At 34.6% G+C, this 19,737-nt stretch overlaps 1 protein-coding gene across 5 annotated transcripts in view; it reads right to left on the reverse strand.

Moving 5' to 3' along the window:
* Positions 1-2,404: 2,404 nt before the first annotated feature.
* Positions 2,405-19,737, reverse strand: part of LOC130221583 (adhesion G protein-coupled receptor E5) — a 39,595-nt gene continuing 22,262 nt past the window's right edge. For 2 of the 5 annotated variants that reach the window (XM_056454128.1, XM_056454127.1), the window contains 6 exons: positions 17,364-17,581; positions 17,220-17,286; positions 14,403-14,494; positions 14,120-14,288; positions 11,108-11,203; positions 3,348-5,035 (listed from right to left, as the gene is read on the reverse strand). In XM_056454128.1, the coding sequence (XP_056310103.1) occupies positions 4,994-5,035; positions 11,108-11,203; positions 14,120-14,288; positions 14,403-14,494; positions 17,220-17,286; positions 17,364-17,581 (684 nt within the window). In that variant the 3' untranslated portion in view covers positions 3,348-4,993. Of the gene's footprint in view, positions 2,804-3,347; positions 5,036-11,107; positions 11,204-14,119; positions 14,289-14,402; positions 14,495-17,219; positions 17,287-17,363; positions 17,582-19,737 lie in introns of those variants that run through there. The other 3 variants (XR_008836288.1, XR_008836287.1, XR_008836286.1) reach the window with 3 other exon arrangements.

The following is a 19,737-nucleotide window of genomic DNA, read 5'->3' on the forward strand; positions in this document are numbered from 1 at the left end:
ACATCCCATTGAACCAAAGAGATGTTGTGGGCAAGATGGTGGAAAAACTTACCAGAGAACATTTTCACCAAATGTTTTTATGAGTTTTCTTCAAATTTATCCACATTCATCTATTTTGTCATGACAGTTAGCCTACTCCATGTCACTCCCTGTGGTTGCAAATAACAGTACAATGGCGAGTGTGTGAAGTATGAAAGCCTTCGCAACTTGTGGCTGTACATTAAGATGGTTGGGTTATAGTTTAGGGAAGGTGTAGACATTATAACTGTGATGGTTGGGTTAAGGGTTGGGGTAGGTGTAGATGTTAATAACTGTGATGGTTGGGCTGAGGGGTGGGGTAAGGTGTAGATGTTAATAACTGATGTACAGCGCCATCTAGCCGACAACATAGTTTTAACATGGCTCCATAACTTCAAGTTAGCCTCTGACGTACTTCAAGTTACGCCCCTAAGGCACCTTCATATTACACCCCTTACAAACCCTACTCGTAAATTTTGCCAGTTGTACTGTAAAAATTGCCAGTAATACAGTAAAATTTACAAGCGCACTGTAACTTATTAATTGCAACTGTGCTGTAAAACTACAGGCTTAATTGTAACTGTTAATTTACAGTTACAATTTACAGCCGGTAATTTACAGCCGGTAATGCTGTAAACTGTCAGTAATTCTGTAAATTTTACACCAATTTTTTTTTTACAGTGCACAAAAATCTTATTCTTGAGCACTAAGACCCAATCCCAATTCCATTTTCATACCCCTACCTCTTCCCCTTGGCCCTTGAAACGTGTGTGAAGATGAAGGGCTTCAAAATCTACCCCTAAAAAATGGGACAGCACTACAACACCTGCACACGTCATCGTGATCTCTTACTTCATATGAGATCGACGATCACAATGGTTGTGGTTATTCCAGTTGCATTATTTTTGTTTGATATTTATTTTTTTGTTGTATATCCTCAGGAAATCACCAAAGGCGACTATATCATGTTATTATAACAATATAATGTGTCAATAGGCTCATAACTGTACTGTGCATTTACATCATGGCGGCCATATTCATCTATGTAAACACATAAACATTAAAGCATACACTGGAAAAAGGTCATCCCCATCCATTACACATTTCTGACAGGGTAGTCGAGTGTGAAGTGTCAGAATATTGTCATGATCACCAGCGACACCACTAGAGTTCGCTGGTAAACATTCACACTCACATCGGACTACAAATCTGCTGGTAACTGCTGGTAGTGACATTACAACACGTTTCCTTTGTCTTGCTTTACCGTGTTTTTGATCCTTGCCTTGTTTATTTGTTTTATCCTGTTTGCTGCCTGCCTCTGACCATCTGCCTGCCCATTGACCACGATTCTGGATTGCGTGTATACATCTGTTTGCCCCTGTGTTACCATTACTGGCCTTACCTCGCTTGTAAACCTGCATGTGGATCCGCTCCTCTGTTGTCAGTGTCACTCCCCTCGTTACAGATATACAAGAGTTATTATTATGGATTATAGATATCGAAATTTTGGGTTTTTTATTATTATTTTTTTTAGCTTTTTGTAAAACCATGACAGTAAAACAGGAACGCCATTATAAATGTACTAAAACATATACTTGTCATAAAAATTTGTAATAATGACAAAAAAATACTAATTTGTGCAGCTCCTGACTTCCGTGTGCAGCCATGCTGCTGTTGTAGATAATGTATTCTGGGAAACTTTCTTACCCCTTGGTTTTGAGTGTGGTCCTGAAAAATCTCAGTTTCAAGAGCTATCTAGCGATTCCCCCACCATCAAGCTAAAGAGAATTGGGACAAGGTAAGGGAAAGGGCTAAGGGTAAGAATTGAGATTAAGCCTAAATCTTTTACCTTCAAAACATTATGGATATAAAATCCATTAATGTTATTTGCATTTCAGTGTAAATAGCAGCACAGAGGTTACATTTTTGGCAGGGAGTATTCAGCATTGTTTGCTTTTTGCGTTGTGGTGTAAAGAGCTATATTAATATTCATGGTGTAAACAGTAATGCATACTAACACCCTCCTTTTGTCAATATTAGCTAGATTTTTAGCTAAATCCTGGGGGAACTAGACATCTCATCGTTCTCTTGGTGTATTGTCCCTGACTGCTTCTGTCCCCCCAATCCTGTACTGTAAAAAAACTAAACTAAACAGTAAAACTCAGCTTCTGTGGTTGCCAGAACATTATCATTAAAAATACGGTAGAACAGTAAAGAAACATTTTTCAGTAAACTACCCTATTTCATTAAATTATAGTATTATACAACAGTGTTTTGAACTAACATCTCCACATCATACCTATGTTACACAGAAAAAAAATATAACCATAATTCAATTCAATTCATCTTTATTTCTATAGCACTTTTACAATGTAGATTGTGTCAAAGCAGTTCAGCGTGATTTAATTTTCACTGCTGAAAGTCCAAACACTGAGGAGAAAATCTATTGATTCGCAGCTCCACAAGTCCCAAACCAAGCAAGCCAGTGAAGGAAAAAAAACTCAAGAGAAACCAGGCTCAGTTGAGAATGACCCTTTCTCCTCTGGCCAAACCTCTGTGCAGAGCTGCAGTCTAGGCAGCGGAGGCTGGAGAATGCTGGATGTCCATCGTGGAGAAGCTGCAGGTGTGAGTAGGTCACCGGCAGGTGTTCAGGCTGCCCAAGGGATCAATGCGGAGACTCGTCTGTCACTGTGGTCTTTCAGGAGTCTCATTCTCTCCACTCCTAAATGACAGCCACAGCATCTGCTCAGGATACGGCCTGGTTCAGGATTATGCCACCATAATCCTGGACCAGGATCCACCGTAAGCATGTGGTGATGAGAATGTCCTAGGATAAACCAATGCTCAACCAATGCCTTTCATAAATTATCTAATAAACTACTGTTTTTCACACATCTAAAATTTTGAACAATAAAGATCATCAACATTATTTCTGAAAAAAAATTAAAATAAATAAATTGTCTTTAAATTGTTCTCTAATTTTGATCTCCACTGTATTTATTTATTTATTTATTAGCTACTCATTTAATTATTTTTTGGGTAACTGTTTTTATCAGAGGAGGCTGTAGCAGTCAGAGGTGATAAAAACATGTTTGTGAGTCTAGATAAGTTCATATACTCGAGCTAAAACATAATTACTTTTCGTAGCCTACAGCACAAAAGCCATATTATGTAGTCCATGTCTTAACTCATTTTCCAATCTTCAATTTCTTGTTTTGGTTAATTTAGCTGAAACCAAAATATTCCTGCATGCACAAATGAAGCATATCAAAACAGAATCCAGTGCTAATTAACGTCACAATTAAAGAAGCAGATATCGGAGACATGAGGGGATTTTACAAATAACCTTTTTAATAATAAAAACAACAATAACAACGATAAAATTTAATCAGCATTAAATAGTGGCAGGCAGATAAAGCAAAGTGCAGAAAAATAAGGATAAAGGTGCAAAATCTAACACTCAACATTAAATCTTCATGTTAAACATGAGCCTGTTTATGCAGAATAATGCCTTGTGATAAACAAGAGCAATTTTACATTCATTCATAAATAAATCTCATGTCTTGGAAAGAAATAAAATTTTTTGCTTGCTTGGTCATTTATGACAACAGTTGCTTGTTTAAGTCCACATAAATAAAATAATAATAATTATGATAAAAAGTAAAAAAAGAAGTAAAAAACGAAAAAATAAGTTAAATTAAAAAAGTAAAACACATTTTCTGCTCAAAGATGATGATTAATTATAAAGCGTGTTTGACATGCTGTCCTGGGAGAGAGCACTGAGCTCATAAGATCCTCAAGCCCAGGGTTCCCTTACGTTTGCAGGGCGAGAGGGGTGTTTGAGCTCAGGTAGGTCTCGAGAACTCCCCTGCTTATTTATAGCTTATGGCAATTAGAGATTGCTATGGAGAGTAATACTGCTGATTAAGAGCTCATCTATGGTGCCAATTTGGTTTGGTCAATTCACCTCGCATGTCTTTGGACTATGGGAGGAAACTGGAGAACCCGGGTGAAACCCATGTGAGCATAGGGAGAACATGTAAAACTCTGCACAGAAATATCAACTGGCCAGGTATTGACTTGAACCAGTGACATTCTTGCTGTGAGGCAACAGTGGTACCCACTGGGCCGCCGTGCTGCCCTGTCAATGAAAAGGGAGGAGTAGGGGTGGAGGGGGGATTACTGGATTTCTTCTCATCCAGAAAAAAAAGATTTATTATTAATTATTAATAATTTATTATTAATTATTATTAGTTAATATTTTCAGTACTGATATAATAATCCCCATTGTTTCTTGAGCAGCAAATCAGATTATTAATTGATTTTTAAGTATCGTGTGAAGACTCTTCAGATTCAGATTTGCATCACACTAATAAATAAAATGTAAACTACATTCAAATATAAGACATTGTAAATCAATAATTTTTTTTCACAATATTAAAATCAACTGAGTATATAAAACATTAAAAACAAATAATTAAATAAATTAATAAATTTTTTTATTTTATATATTTTTTAATTTCCCAAGTTCTGCAAGTTGCATTTCCTGAATTTTCATTGCTAATTTTAAGTCAATTGTTATGGTTTGTTTTGGTTGAATTTGGAATTTCCCCAACCAACGCAGAGCTTGGGGGATCAGAGTGAGTGCTGGACACACTAATCCAAATAATTTAATCCTTAATAAATAGAAGCATTCTTAAGAACCGTAAGGTTTGGAACAGTACAATATGTATGGTGTTTATAAATGTGTTATAAAGGAGAAATTCTTGCAAATTTTGAAAAGCACGGAAAAAAAAATCGAAGCGACGCTACTATGTCCAATAAAAAAAGATTTCTTAATTGTTATTTCTTTTCCTTAAATTGACCCTAAAGTAAAGAAAACTTCTCCGAAAAAATAAAAAAACAAATACATATTCTTATCATACCCACAGAAAGCAGGCAGACGACAGCAGTAACAGTATGTTGATATTGTCTGTCAAATCTGGGATTCTCCAGTGTGCTGAACACTCTTTGAGGCCTGTAAAAAAACAAAACACAGTTTGTCCATCAGTCAGACGATCAATCTCGCTTCAGCTTATTTATATTCACAGTCACAACCAGTTATTACAAGAAAACACATATCTCTGTAGGACGACAATTCCCCGAGGAGCATCACCTCCCTTTTTAAACATTCAGAAAGCAACGTGATTGTTTTCTATCTGAGCGAACAGCTATTATGGGATTTTTGACATCTATGTTATTAGTGTGAAACTTCGACTCTTCCCTTACAGATGATCACTTTAGAGCAAAATTACAAATTCAATGACCTCAAATGTCCGCATTTTAGTATCAATGAGGCATATGTAAAATCTGCATTGAATTCAGCTGTGTACATTGAAACAAACAATTATTCAGACATCACATGTAGTTGTTGATATTTGTTTATTTTTGAGTGCAATAGGTTGTTTTCAATCACATGGTTCTGATGTTGTTCGAAAGAGGGCAGGACATGGTCGACATAGAGGAAAGTCCGTATTTTTGTGATTTATAACATATTTCAAAGGAGATATAAATAGAAAATAACCACGTACATTGAGCATGATTCTTGATCATGATCATGAAGAGGGCTGAGTTTTCTACTGAACTAACATATATTTGCCTGTCATCGATCCGATACAAACTGTATAATTACGTTACATGAAAAATACCATAGTAAATACTATAGCCTTTGGAAGCATACTATAGATAATTACTTGAATTAAACTGTTGTAGTAATAATATTTTTGCTGTGGTACGATACTATTGTAATAATAAACTAATTATTCAATAGGCTTCAGTTTTCTACGCTCTAATCACAATACACCACAGTTTACACTAACGTTACAGTATTTATTACAGTTTATGAGTTTACTGTACTACAGTATTCTGTAGCATTCATTAACAAAGAGTTGTACACATTATACACTTTACTATGTGGGTCAAAAACATGTTTATTATAAATTACTATAGTTTTTCTCCATGCGGATATCTTCCAGACATCAATACCAGATAAAAGCATACAAAAGCGTGGACTCATAGTCTACATTATTATCTATTTATTTTTGTAAGGGGGAAAAGAGCTCCACAATAATAACCATCTAGTTTTGTCGCAAGGGTTGCATTTCTTTTTTTTTGCATTTGATAAACTTATCATCAACAAAAAAATAAAACAAATATTTTTGTTCTGTTGGTGAAGATTTGTGATTTTTAAAAAACACATTAACATACAATAACAATAACAAAAAATACAATAACAAATAATTTTTATTGGTGCTATCAAATGAGTTATCGCGTTCAAAAAAGCATGTACACATGGATGTAATAAACATTTATTCAATACATGCTGTATTTTCTTCTGTTTTTAAGCCAGTTTCCTGAACTTTACCCTCTTTATGAGCAAAAGCTTTTAGAAGTCTATAAAAGCTGTTCGGCATTTCTTATTTTGGCCGATTCAAACAATTAAAAACAACATAAAACAGAAACATTTTGATGTTCTGATAGCGATTCCTAAGAAGAAGACCCACTTCCTGCCCTCCAAAAAAAACAAGCACCTAGAAGCAGGACACGTGCATGCAACAGTGCGCAAGCACAGCCAGAGGTGCCACTTGTCAATAGGCAAGGCAGGCAAATGCTTAGGCCCCCAGGCCAGAAAGGGGCCCTGAGGGCAGACCAACTTTGAATCAGGCAGTGACAAGTTTGCAAAGACAGTGACAGAACCTGCAGACTCCCTAAGGGCCCACCCCCATCTGCCATTCGCACAGCGAATGCCATCTCACATAAACAAACAAGTAAGAGCATCGGCATTAAAATGAAGCAAAATTTAGGGGCCATTTACATATCACAGGGCGCTTCCTCCACCTTTCTCTCGTGTGACATCTGTCATTGCTAAGCAACCATCAGCCATCAGTTATGACCATAACCACGTTCATAATCATCAGTTATTGTGCAAAACACAGGTATTCAGCTTAAATGAGTACAAGTAACTTAAAGGGGAAATGAAGCACTCAGTCAAGTTTACATTATTTTAAAAATTGATTTCCACTTTAATAGAAATATATATTACAAACTTGATTAATGACACCATTTAGCTTAAAACGGCATGGTTTACTATAGCTTTTAGACCTAGGGCGCTGCCATCCTGGAATATCGCTGTGTCTGATGTCACGTTGTTGTTTCCGTTTTCCTCGGCTGAACAGATACAGTGGAAGTAATGGACTGAACAAGGAGACTGGAAAGCCTAATTTAACCCAATGCATGAAGTTGTGGGCGTGGAGCTAAAATATAAGCATCAGACGTGTGTGTAATATAATATAATATATATATATATATATATATATATATATATATATATATATATATATATATATATATATATATATATATATATATATATATATATATATATAATTTTTTAAATATTTTTCTTTTTTCCCTTTTAATTACCGATCATTTGATGCGCTTTGATCCCACACTGCCTGACTGCCTGTATGGGTTTTAACCAGGCCTGGTGCTGACGTAATAGGCGTAATAGCCCCTCACCTCTTTTCATGTTCAAACCAAACTAAGATGGCAGGTTTTTAAATCCTTCAAATATGTTGAGGGATGGAGTTGGTCGACTTGAAAAGGGAATATGTGTTAACAATCCAGACAGACGTGACTTGGTAAAGCATGAAGTCATGTATCATTTTAATCGTTACATTAGTCTGAATGTAAATCCCTTCGTCAAGCAGTGCTGGAGCAGCATGAGAGAGAAGACCAAAGCGCATCAAACGAAAGGTATTGAAAGAGGAAAAATATACACCTTAAATGCTTGTATTTGTTGTATTTGCACCAGCTCTGCGATACACACAACTTCATGCATTGGGTTAAATTAGGCTGACCAGTCTCTGTGTTCAGTCCGTTACAATCATTGTTGAAACCCAGACAGGCAGTCAGGCAAATTAATACAGAGAGTGGACTAAAGTGCATCAAATGATCGTAATTAAAATGGAAAAAAGAAAAATGGAATATATATATATATACATATATATATTAGACACACATCTGATGTTTGTATTTGCACCAGCTCCACATCCACAACTTCATACATTGGGTTAAATTAGGCTTTCCAGAACTCCATATTTAGTCCTTTATTTCCACTGTATCTTTTCAGCCGAGGGAACGGGACCAACCCCGTGACGTCAGACATAGCGACATTCCAAGATGGCGGCGCCCAAGGTCTAAAAACTATTGTAAAACATGCTGTTTTCTTCTAAATGGTTACATTAATAGAGTTTGTTTAATATATTTTCATTAAAGTCGAAATCAATTTACAAAATAATGGAAACTTGACTGAGAGCTTAATTTCCCCTTTAACTATGTTAATTAGATTAAATAGGCAAGCCATTGGACAACAGTGGTTTGTTCTGTAGCCAGTTCCGGGATTCTCAGTAGTGGAAGTCGTCATACTTGGAAAAACTTAGAGCGCAGTAAATGGGAGAAAACAACAATTATTTTATTTACAATGCTATTTGCTAAAATAATAAAAGAAAAACTCCATGATGATGTTATAAACACTTTTAGAAAAAGAAAAAAAAATAATAGTGTGAGACTGATGACGGCAGCCAGAGGAAAGAATAACGTCAAATGTACTGTCCTGTCCCATAGACGCTGCATTAGAAACGCCTCGCTCAAGTGGTAATTCTTTTTTTGGAATTTGAAGCAAAGATGATATACTGCACTACATACATAAATACACATTAGACTGCATTTACACTGCATGCTTCAAGTGACTCAATTCAGATTTTTTTCTCTCATGTGACACAGATTGGATATGGCCCATGTACGTGTAAGCAGGAAAAAAAATAACATGGATTCCGATTTACTCAACTCAGATTCAGGCCTTGTTCATACAGTATGTTGATATTTATTCAATATTAATCAGATCTGGGGGCAGCACATGGCGCAGTGGGTAGCACAATTGCCTCACAGCAAGAAGGTTGCTGGTTCAAGCCCTAGCTGTGTCAGTTGGCATTTCTGTGTGGAGTTTTCATGTTCTCCCCGTGTTCACGTGGGTTTCCCCTCTGGGTGCTCAGGTTTCCCCAACAAGTACAAAAACATGTGGTATAAGTGAATTGGGTAAGCTAAATTGTCCGTAGTGTATGTGTGTGAATGAGTGTGTATGGGTGTTTCTCAGTGATGGGTTGCAGCTGGAAGGGCATCCGCTGCGTGAAATATGCTGTATAAGTTCATTCCGCTGTGGCGACCCCAGATTAATACAGGGACTAAGCCGAAAAGAAAATGAATGAATGAATGAGTCAGATCTGTGTCCTCATGTTTGCAGTGTAAGTAGGTAGATCTGATTTTCAACTGTCAATGTGAGTCACGCGTAATTAAAAACTGTAGCAAATGACGTCACGTCTGATGCTTTCATTTCAGAATAGAATTCAGCAGAGTCGCAAACTTTAAATCTCATACACGAGGACTAAAAAAGTTTATATTTTGACATATTGCACAAGTATTTAAGCATCTTAACAAGAGAGAGAGAGAGAGAGAAAGAGAGTTCAATATCCACCACGTAACCAATATAAACTAATATAAAACTGTTGTATAAATCACGTGCATCCACGGACATGATATTAAGATGCCTACTAGTTTAAAAAGAACAGATTAAATACAGGAACAGAGAAAAGGGCGCTCTTTTATTATTAGCTGTCAGTCAGTCTTTTTTTCCTGGTCATTGCGCCTTTTCTGTGTGCTGTGTAAATGCAGACAATCAGATAGGGATAACTTTTAAAAGATGATGTAAGCTGTCAGCAAATAAATCGGATACAGTCACAAAAATGGAATTGACCATCAAGATCTGCAGTGTAAATGCAGCCTTAATGTACTTGTGTTTTAAAAAAAAAAATCGAAATATTAAAAACTTTCAAGGATTTAAGCTGCTGATGACCGTTAAACACGTCATAACAGGCTTGTGAAAAGGGTCCATAGGAATTACAGAAGAAAGGTCCTGTTAAACATCGCTTGTGAAATATTCGAAAAATAATAACAATTTAATCATCAGGCTAATCATTTGGCCTCAACTGTGTGTCAATAATAGGATTATACCCATATGTGTAATTTACAAACAATAATGTTCCATTTCCTTTGTTTACAAGTTGGCATTTTTACAAATTACTATTTTGAATTGTTGACAAATGTCTCTACTCTAATGATCTAAGCACAAGGTCTAAAGCACACTGCTCAGGTGCACTTTGGGCTTGTCTGAATCCACTTGTACTATTTTGTGCTATGCTATGGATAAAACAGTCACATGGACTGATGCATAAACTAAATGGTTGCCCTTATTCTCCAAATGAGTTACAGGTGTAATGTGCATTAAAATAGATCAAGTTTCATCTCTCATTCCCTTTAAGAACAAGTTGTGATAATGCTATGGGGCATTTACTATTTACATGGCAGATACTATTTACATGCAAAAAAAACTGAATGTTTCATCTGCTCATGCTTGAGGTTAAAGTGTGCCAGACAAGCCAAATTCCACTGAAGACTCCTTAGGGGAAGAAGGCATAGGAGGAGGTAAGATTTTTTATATTTTTGTACTGTAGATAATAGTATTTTTACATATTAATCCTTTAATTTTTCATATTAATAGATATTTCGTTGCTGCTGCACATTCCTGTGTGTGTAACAAGCAATGTGCATTTTGGATCCGCCTATCACTAACCTCCTTTTTTAAAAAGCAAGAAAAAACAAAACTGTACATCTATTTCAGTTGCTTAAAAGAAAAATGTACCGATAAGTTTTAACACTCCTCCAGCACGCCTATAGGTGTATAAATGGGCGAAAATGCATTTGCTATTTGAACAACGTGGCACAGAATGTGAATATGAGTTCTGTGCCAGGCTAAAACTAGCAAAAGACACTTGCGTCATGTCTGGCACTGCATTACACCGGTTGTATGATAGGGTCCCAAATGTGTCATGACCAAGCACCAAAATGTAAGAACGCATTATATAAACATTGCCTCCTTTTATGTGCATTTCTGCACAGCGTGAGCTTAAAGGTTTGTTTCTGAGAATGAGTTTACCTGTGATTTGCTTGTCTGATTGGAGCTGAACTCTGAATATTTCCTTTTCTGTGGTGCACAAATACATGACAGGAATTTGGCATATTCGTCTCTCACCTGTAAAGAAATTACCAACACATTCATCACAGATGACAACACATCACTGCAGGCTCAATCTGCCTGACTTTATATGCCAGTGTATTTTGATTATCCTCAATTAATCATCAAGTCTAATGTGTTCATGAGGTTTTAATTAATATTTTTGAGTCATCTATATGCTACTTTATGATATGATATAATATGATATGATATGATATGATATGATATGATATATGTAATCCTGGACCACAAAACAAGTCTTATGTTGTATGGATGTATTTTTGGCAATAAACAAAAACACACAATATGTCAAAATGATAGATTTTTCCTGCAATAAACATTTGAATATTAAATGAAGTTCATGTTCTTGAGGATTTTTTGTAAATGTTCTACTGTAAATATATCAAAACTAAGCACTTAATTCAGACAACTTTAAAGGTGATTTTTTCTATATTTTATGAACCCTCAGATTATAGATTTTCAAATTGTTTTTCTGCCAAATATTGTATACTAACAGATCAGATTAGTAAAATAGTAGATTAATTAATATTTTTTAAACGTGTGTGTGGGCAATATCTTGAAATGCTAAGTAATTTTTGTCACTTTATTTAATGATGTTTTATTTTGTTGTTATTATTATTATTATTAGTTGTTGTAGTATTATTTTTGCAAAAACATTTTTTCTAGAGATAGCATAAATCATTATTGGGGACTTTACAGCAAACATGAATGCAACTGATATAGCACTATTTATTTAATTATTAATAAACGTTAATTTAAAATTGCTACTTAGTATTTATTTACTACAGTTTTTCTCAATCACTTTGAAACATAAAAAAAATGCTTATTGTTATCTGAACATACAAGTTCAGTTTCATGTTCAAGTTTCATGTCTGATAAATGTAGTATATAACACCCTAAACATTCATTTTTCAAAAGTTATTGTGTCAGAAATATTTATGTCATGGGGTGAGCCACATTCTCTTATAAGATTTTTTTAACGATTTCCCATCACGACACGCAAGCATTGAAAGTACAGTCATTTATAAAGCATGACATACATCTTTGATGACACCAGAGTTCTTACACATTCTTTAAAGTCAAATTTAAGCACTTTCCAATCACTTTCCTAATGCATTTTTAAACATTTCCAGCACTTTACAAGTGAACTCAAAATCATTTACTTACATCAACTACTTATTTAAAATAATTTGAAACAACAGGACAACTTAAATGTGCAGTAGGTGATCTGCCAAAATGCTAACTGGTTAGCATATTATCTTTGGACGGCAGGGGAGGGACTGTGTTTTAAAACCACACCTCCTGAAATCGCAAAGGCGTGCACTGCGACATGAGAGCAGACAACCCACTAGTTTAGAAATCTAGTTAGTGGTTGGCCGGCATGCAAGAATTACACCTATTAGTAAGCCACACTTACATGCTATTTCAGAGCGAATATTCAAAGTAGCATGGTAAACAGTATAGGGAGGCTGTCACTCATGAATATAAAAGCAACTTCACCTAGCAGGCTAGATGGAATAGCACTATATACTTCTGCTTTGCTATTAAACTAAATAAAAAGCTACATTCTCGACGTGTCGACTAATGACGGATATGCGTGAACAGATGAAGAGACTTTTAACCAGCACAACAAAAGTGTCACCTACTGCACCTTTAATTGTTTTATATTTAATTCACGTAAACTTGTAAAGAATGATTACATTAACTTAATTGATCTGTGTTGAGACAACAGGAAGGAATTGTGTGGAACCCAGCATATTTACATTGTGTGGCAAATGACACACACACACACATATATATATAATACTGTCATGAGTAACTCTTCATATATACAGTTGAAGTCAGAATTATTAGCCCCCCTGTTTATTTTTTCCCCCAATTTCTGTTTAATGGAGAGAAGATTTTTTTCAAGACATTTCTAAACATAAGTTTTAATAACTCATTTGTAATAAATACTTTATTTTATCTTTTCCATGATGACATTAAATAATATTTTACTACATATTTTACAAGACACTTCTATCCAGCTTAAAGTGACATTTAAAGGCTTAACTAGGTTAATTAGCATCATAAGGCAAGTTAGGATAATTAGGCAAGTTATTGTATAACGATGGTTTGTTCTGTAGACAGCTGAAAAAAAATTGCTTAAAGGGGCTAATAATTTTGACCTTAAAATGGTTCATAAAAAATTAAAAACTGGCTTTATTCTAGCCGAAATAAAACAAATAAGACTTTCTCCAGAAGAAAAAATATTATCAGACATACTGTGAAAATTTCCTTGTTCTGTTAAAGATTATTTGGGAAATATATATAAAAAAAAAAGAAATACAAAGAAGGGGGGCTGATAATTCCGACTTCAACTGTATATATATATATATATATATTTTTTTTTTAGTGTATTTACGCAGTATTCAAGCACTCTATCCAAAATCTGAGCACTTTTCAAACATTGAAAACACTAGATCAAAATTCAAGCATTTTCGAGGATTTCCAGCACCCATAACCCTGTGACACCAACTGCTCACAAAATGTAAGCTTATAATAGGCAAAAATTTACAGGAAGATGTTAGCATATAAAGAAATAACACTGTTTTATTTATAAAAAAATTGTAAATGGTATGTACCATGTAGTGATTTTAAATCATGTATACATTACAGTCAATAGTATACTGAACAGAAAAACACCACAAAATGGTACCCATTAAACATAAATAAATAAATAAACAAATAAATTAGTGGATTGGTTGATTGCATTTAGTATATTGTTGCAAAGAAACATATTGCTTTGAAAGGCTATTAAAAATAGTCTCATTTGAGAAATAAGCCAAAGCAATTTAGAAAAACAATATTACCAGCCCCTGTCTTTAAATGTTAATTTGTCAGTCTACATTAAAGGTTTGTCTGAGGACTCACTTGTTTGGCGAGCCAGCAGTGCATGATGAACATGAGCACCCCCTGCAGGCTTCCCAGTATAGTGAAGATGTAGGACATTGCCAGAGAGTTGCTGTCAAACTGAAAGCAGCCGAAGACCCACATGATGCCCAGAACACAGAGCTGAGCGATGGCAGTGACTGTAAATGCCCTGCAGGAGGAGACAGAGACCTTGACAGGATTCACTGTGAACACTGTTACAGCACATGTGCTTAGATATAAGTTAAGAAGCATGCAAGGAGTGAATCAGTATAGGATTTCTTACTTAATTTTGCGTAGATTGTCTAAGTCTGGGTTGAGGGAGGAGAATTTCTCCGCCAGCTTCCATATTGTTATGAGGAAGAAGAACACGTTAACCTGAAATGAAAAGGGTTTAAATAGTTCCTTTCATTTCTTCTTTCAGTTTGTATGTGCTGTTTTCTAGTGTTTGTGTTATGATAAACTCGAAGTACACATTTTTGAGGTCTAATAGATATACATAGGGCTGGGCAATTTAACCTAAAATCAAAATCTCAATTAATTGAATATTTTAACTTGATTACTATTAATGAACGATTAATTAATTTATTTTGTTGTTTGCCCTCATAGTTCAATGATAAGTTTTGAACTGTGAATATGCTCACATATTACAAGTATGCTCACATATTACAAGTGATACATTTTTGAATGGAGGGTACATTACTTGATTTTAAAATAATTGAAGGAAACACACACTATCTACGATAATCTATGATTATTTGTTGAACATCAACGTTGAACAATTAAAATTAAAACATAGATTACCTAAAACCAACAGTCACTATTTTCTTATAAAAAAGTGAAAATAAATAATTTGAATTTGTGTAAAAAATAAATAATATTCAGTGTTTTTCATATTAAAAGTAAAATAAGCAGTATCTCTTCTAAATCAAATAACTCTTGCATATTCTGTAAATAATATTTTAAACAATGTATTTCTTGAATCTTCTGTAAACAAATATTTTAATGTAAATAATAATTTTATTGTAATAGAAAATATGCCGTCTCAAGGTGTCTCTGGAGCAGCTTCCATCATCGTCAATGTAGTGCAAACACACTTTTTTGAGAGGTGTGCAGGTATGCGAGCTCGCGAAGGCTGCACCGGACCAAACCTGAAAAAATTAGATCGATAATAGGTTCTGAATGTCGATTTCAATTACTTTTCGATTAATCGCCCAGCCCTAGATATACAGTATATTGGAATTGGTAATTATTAACTTATCAAAATCTGTATACAAGTGACAGAGGCTGTGATCAATTTAAAATCACAGAAAACTATGACTACGGTTATTAAATTCGATTTTTATTATTATTTTGCCACAAACTTTTTTTTAAATGATAAGGGTAAACATTTTTTAATTAATTAATTAATGGATTTAATAAAAAATAATCAAATAAATGAACTCAATGTGGGTAAATGTTACATTTTTGTCCATTTAGAGGTTCAGTTTGACCCTAAGTACAAATTCTGTCATCATTTACTCATCTTCCACTTGTTTCAAACCTGTTTGAGTTTCGTTCTTCTGTTGAACACACAGGAAGATATTTTGTAAAAACATCCATTGACTTCTATGGTATTTCTGTTCCTACTCTGGATACTTTTGTGTTCAACAGAAGAAAGAAATTCATAAACGTTTATGCTTGAGAGTGAGTAAATGTTCAGGAACTTTTAATTTTTGGTTGAACTATCTCTCCAAATCAAGGGTGCACAAACTTTGGCCAAAAACCAAATCTCATTGATAGCCGTGGGCCGAAGATACATTTACCAAACTATTTTACATTATAGTTTCCATGGGTAATTTCTTAGTTCATTCACTCATTTTTCCCGGCTTATTCCCTTTATTAATCAGGGGTCACTACAGCGGAATTAACCACCAACTTATCCAACATGTTTTATGCAGCGGATGTCCTTCCAGCTGCAACCCAACACTGGGCAACACCTGTACACTCTCATTTGCACTAATACACTACGGCCAATTTAGTTTGTTCAATTCACCTATACCACATCTTTGGACTGTGGGGGAAACCGGAGCACCCAGAGGAAACCCATGCAAACATGTGGAGAACATGCAAACTGCACACAAAAAATGCCAACTGACCCAGTCGAGGCTCAAACCAGCAATCTTCTTGCTGTGAGGCGATCGTGCTACCCACTTTGCCATCATATTTTTTTATAATATTAAAAATTAAATAGAAAACTTTACTTTGAATCTTATCAACTAATGCAGTATAATCTTTTTATTATAACTTGTTCCAATAATAATAATAATAATAATAAAAACAATCATATTTATAACACAGTGGAGTTCAATGCTGAATACACTAGTCAAGCAGAATCTGCCTTTGCTTTGATTCACTCACCAAAGTGTCTGGATTGTCCTCGATTCGTTGTACATTTTAAATGAAATCTGATTAATTTACGCCATTTTAATTGAAACCTTTTATTTCAGATAGGAGGGTTGCCTTTAGAGCTTATCTTTTCTAATTTGTTTTATTTTTCAGCTACAAAAAAAGCAAGCTTGAATTAAATGTTTCAATGCAATGTTGTGAATGAATCAGAATAACTGTTATAAATGGAATTGTTTCTTTTTATTGTAAGAAGTTATTTCTAAAATATTCAAAATTATAATGCTTAACCTAATAATTATTATAATTATTAACCCTATAATTATAATAGTTAACCTAATATTATTAAAGTGATGCTTTCTATTAATTTTTAAATATTATTTAATATTATTATAATACAGTTTGCAATATTTACCTTTGGCCCATAGCCCTTAATTATGTTTGGTTTTTGGCCCTTCATTAGAAAAAGTTTGGGCAACCCTGCTCTAAACCATTCTCAGATGGGATGGGGGGCCAAATCAAAGGTTACCAGGAGCCAACTTTGGCCTGCGGGCCCTAGTTTAGACATCTCTGCTCCAAATGAATGAATAAAATGTTAGAAAATAAATAAACTGATTGCTAAAAATAAATTAATAAATAATTAAAAGAATGAATTAGGCCTCCTGTTGGTGCCTGAAATTCCAGATGCTATTTTCTAATCTGCTTATGAGGTACTTACAACAATTATGATACAAACTGGCCCATAAAAGCTCCAGATGAAGCCATCGTCAAAGTTGAGCCAACAGCTAAAGAAAAACAAAAACTGAATTATATCACAAACAGCTTGAAAATTGTCAATATAAGACATCTGTCTAAAACTCACTAGTTTGGGGTGCCATATCCACTTGCATTCACTGAGGCCGAAATGGCAACGATAAGAGCAGGAACTCCATAACCGGCAGCAAACATGTAGACGTGTCTGAGTGTGGTGTTGAAAACCAGCACCACCATGCGGAAGAGCTGAACTCCTTCCAGACACATCCAGCAGAAAGAGGCCAGGAAGAAGTAATGCAACACACCTGCAACCACTGAACAGCCAACCTGCACCACAAAAAGAGGTTTGCTAAAACTTCAGACTGGTGATGAGTCGTTTTTGAGTGAATCATTCTTTTTGAATGAATCTTCAAAGTGACTCATAAGCAACGAGCCATCAAGTTTGTAGTTTCAAATTAAAATCACATCCAATGGGCAGCATATTGTGGATATTATCAGGTGTTAGAGAGAGCACAGATATGCACTTTCAATTTCTACTTGAAAAAAGTAGGCAACCTGGGTAACTTTGGAAAACTCACTGAAACATATCATGATTTGTAACTCAGTAATGCTGTGTCCCAATTGGTGAAGGGTCTACAGTAGCTGCAGACTGGGTGCAGTTGCAAACTGACACTACATGCAATGCTTTTAATGCATACACCAACCAGGCCCCTAATCCTACACCTTACAGTGAGGTCACCAGATCCCTTCAGCACACTGTGTTTGAGACAGGCCCGTAGCCAGCCTGGTAAATTTTTTCTCAAAATGTGGACCTTTTTACAGTAACTCACCTCATTTTCTATTTAATTATGAGATTTAAACATTGCATTTTAGTGACATTTTCAGCACAATTTTTAGCTAGATAATATGAATAAATATAAGAATTATGAATAATTACTTTTTTTAAATACAAATGTATAACATCATATATCAGTAGATGTTAATCTGTTAAAGTTTTAAATTAAACTGTAGTCTATTGCCATTTATTATTATTTACAAGTAACAAACTGGCCAGCACATTCAAGTGTCATCTGTCAGAATTTGGAAATTTGAATAAAAATAAAAATAAATAAAAATAATAATTATAATAATAAAAGGGTTTTTACGATTTTTCTAGCCTCTCTTGTAAAAATGTACGTTTAAAAATTCATGGATAACAACAATAGTCAAAATAGTATTCAAATCAATTTTAATATGGTCTGTTTTTGTTGCTTCAGACCTTTTTATCTGTCATTTTTTGTTTCAGGAATAAGGTCCAAGATTTAGAATAAAAGTTACTTATAAAATATTTTTCTCTTTTTAAAAACAATACAGTAGCGAAAAATTACTTCTCTTATGTCAGATTTTGTCTTTCCTTGCACAGCTGGATGTTGGACTGAAAAATAATTCTTTGCATTGGCCAAAACAGATTAGCTGAAGTCACAAAGAGGATTCAACTTGGTCTTAAAGCCTTTTTCGATGTGTTATTTTCAGTATTTAAGATGACGTAGTAGTCAAAATAGGACAAATGAGCTCATGTATGGGACAAATTCTGGACCTTTGTCAGCGAGGGATGGGTCTTTTGAACCACCCGAACCCCTCTGGCTACGGGCCTGTGAGGTTGCATGTCTTGCATGTGCAAGTTTGCATCTAGATATTATTGGCCGATTTGCATACTATCTATCCCAAATAATATTCGAAATAGTAATTTGAATTAGTATGTGAAATTAGTTTTTCAGCGTTCTGGAAGAAAATTTAAAGTGCAGATCTAATGGTTAAAATTTACCACAGTGCATTGGTGCTGGACATGAATTCATTAGATATGTGAATTAAATTAGAACTATCAGCATGGTAAAAAGTCGGCATAATATGGACGTTAAGATTGTTCTTTTTTTCCCCCATATTGTGAAGTATATCCATTTGAGATGGTCTTGAAATGAGAAAAAAAGGAATAAAAGAGCATGATTTGGTCAATTAGGAACCAATTTGATCATCAGAAGATGGGTGTTGCTAACAGAATCGTGGAAGATTGACGAAAGAATGAAAGCAGGAAAAACCCTGCACTGATAGCCTCGCCCTATAGTCATTCCATGTGACCAGAAGTCATTTCATTTGGTTCGAGTGGGAAGGGGAGGCTATGCTATTTGATTAAAGATTATAAGGTCAAATTTATTTATTCAAAACAATGAAATGCACAGATACATCTTTTATAAAAAGCACCAGTATATACATATTAAAATAAGAAAAGTAAAATTTTGATTTCATGCCAACTTTAAAGGTCCCATAAAATTTAATTTTCAGATGTTAACATCAGTATTGTTAGTTTTTAGGATATCTGTAAGCTAGCGTTTACTAAAGCAGTGAAACAAATTACATTTAGGAGATATAAAACTGATATAAACATTTAAAGCTTGTAGTTTGTCACTTCTGCCTAAATGATCAACGGTTTTATTCACGTTGCCTCT

Source organism: Danio aesculapii, chromosome 3 (assembly GCF_903798145.1).
Source record: "Danio aesculapii chromosome 3, fDanAes4.1, whole genome shotgun sequence".
In the NCBI taxonomy this organism is placed as follows: domain Eukaryota; kingdom Metazoa; phylum Chordata; class Actinopteri; order Cypriniformes; family Danionidae; genus Danio; species Danio aesculapii.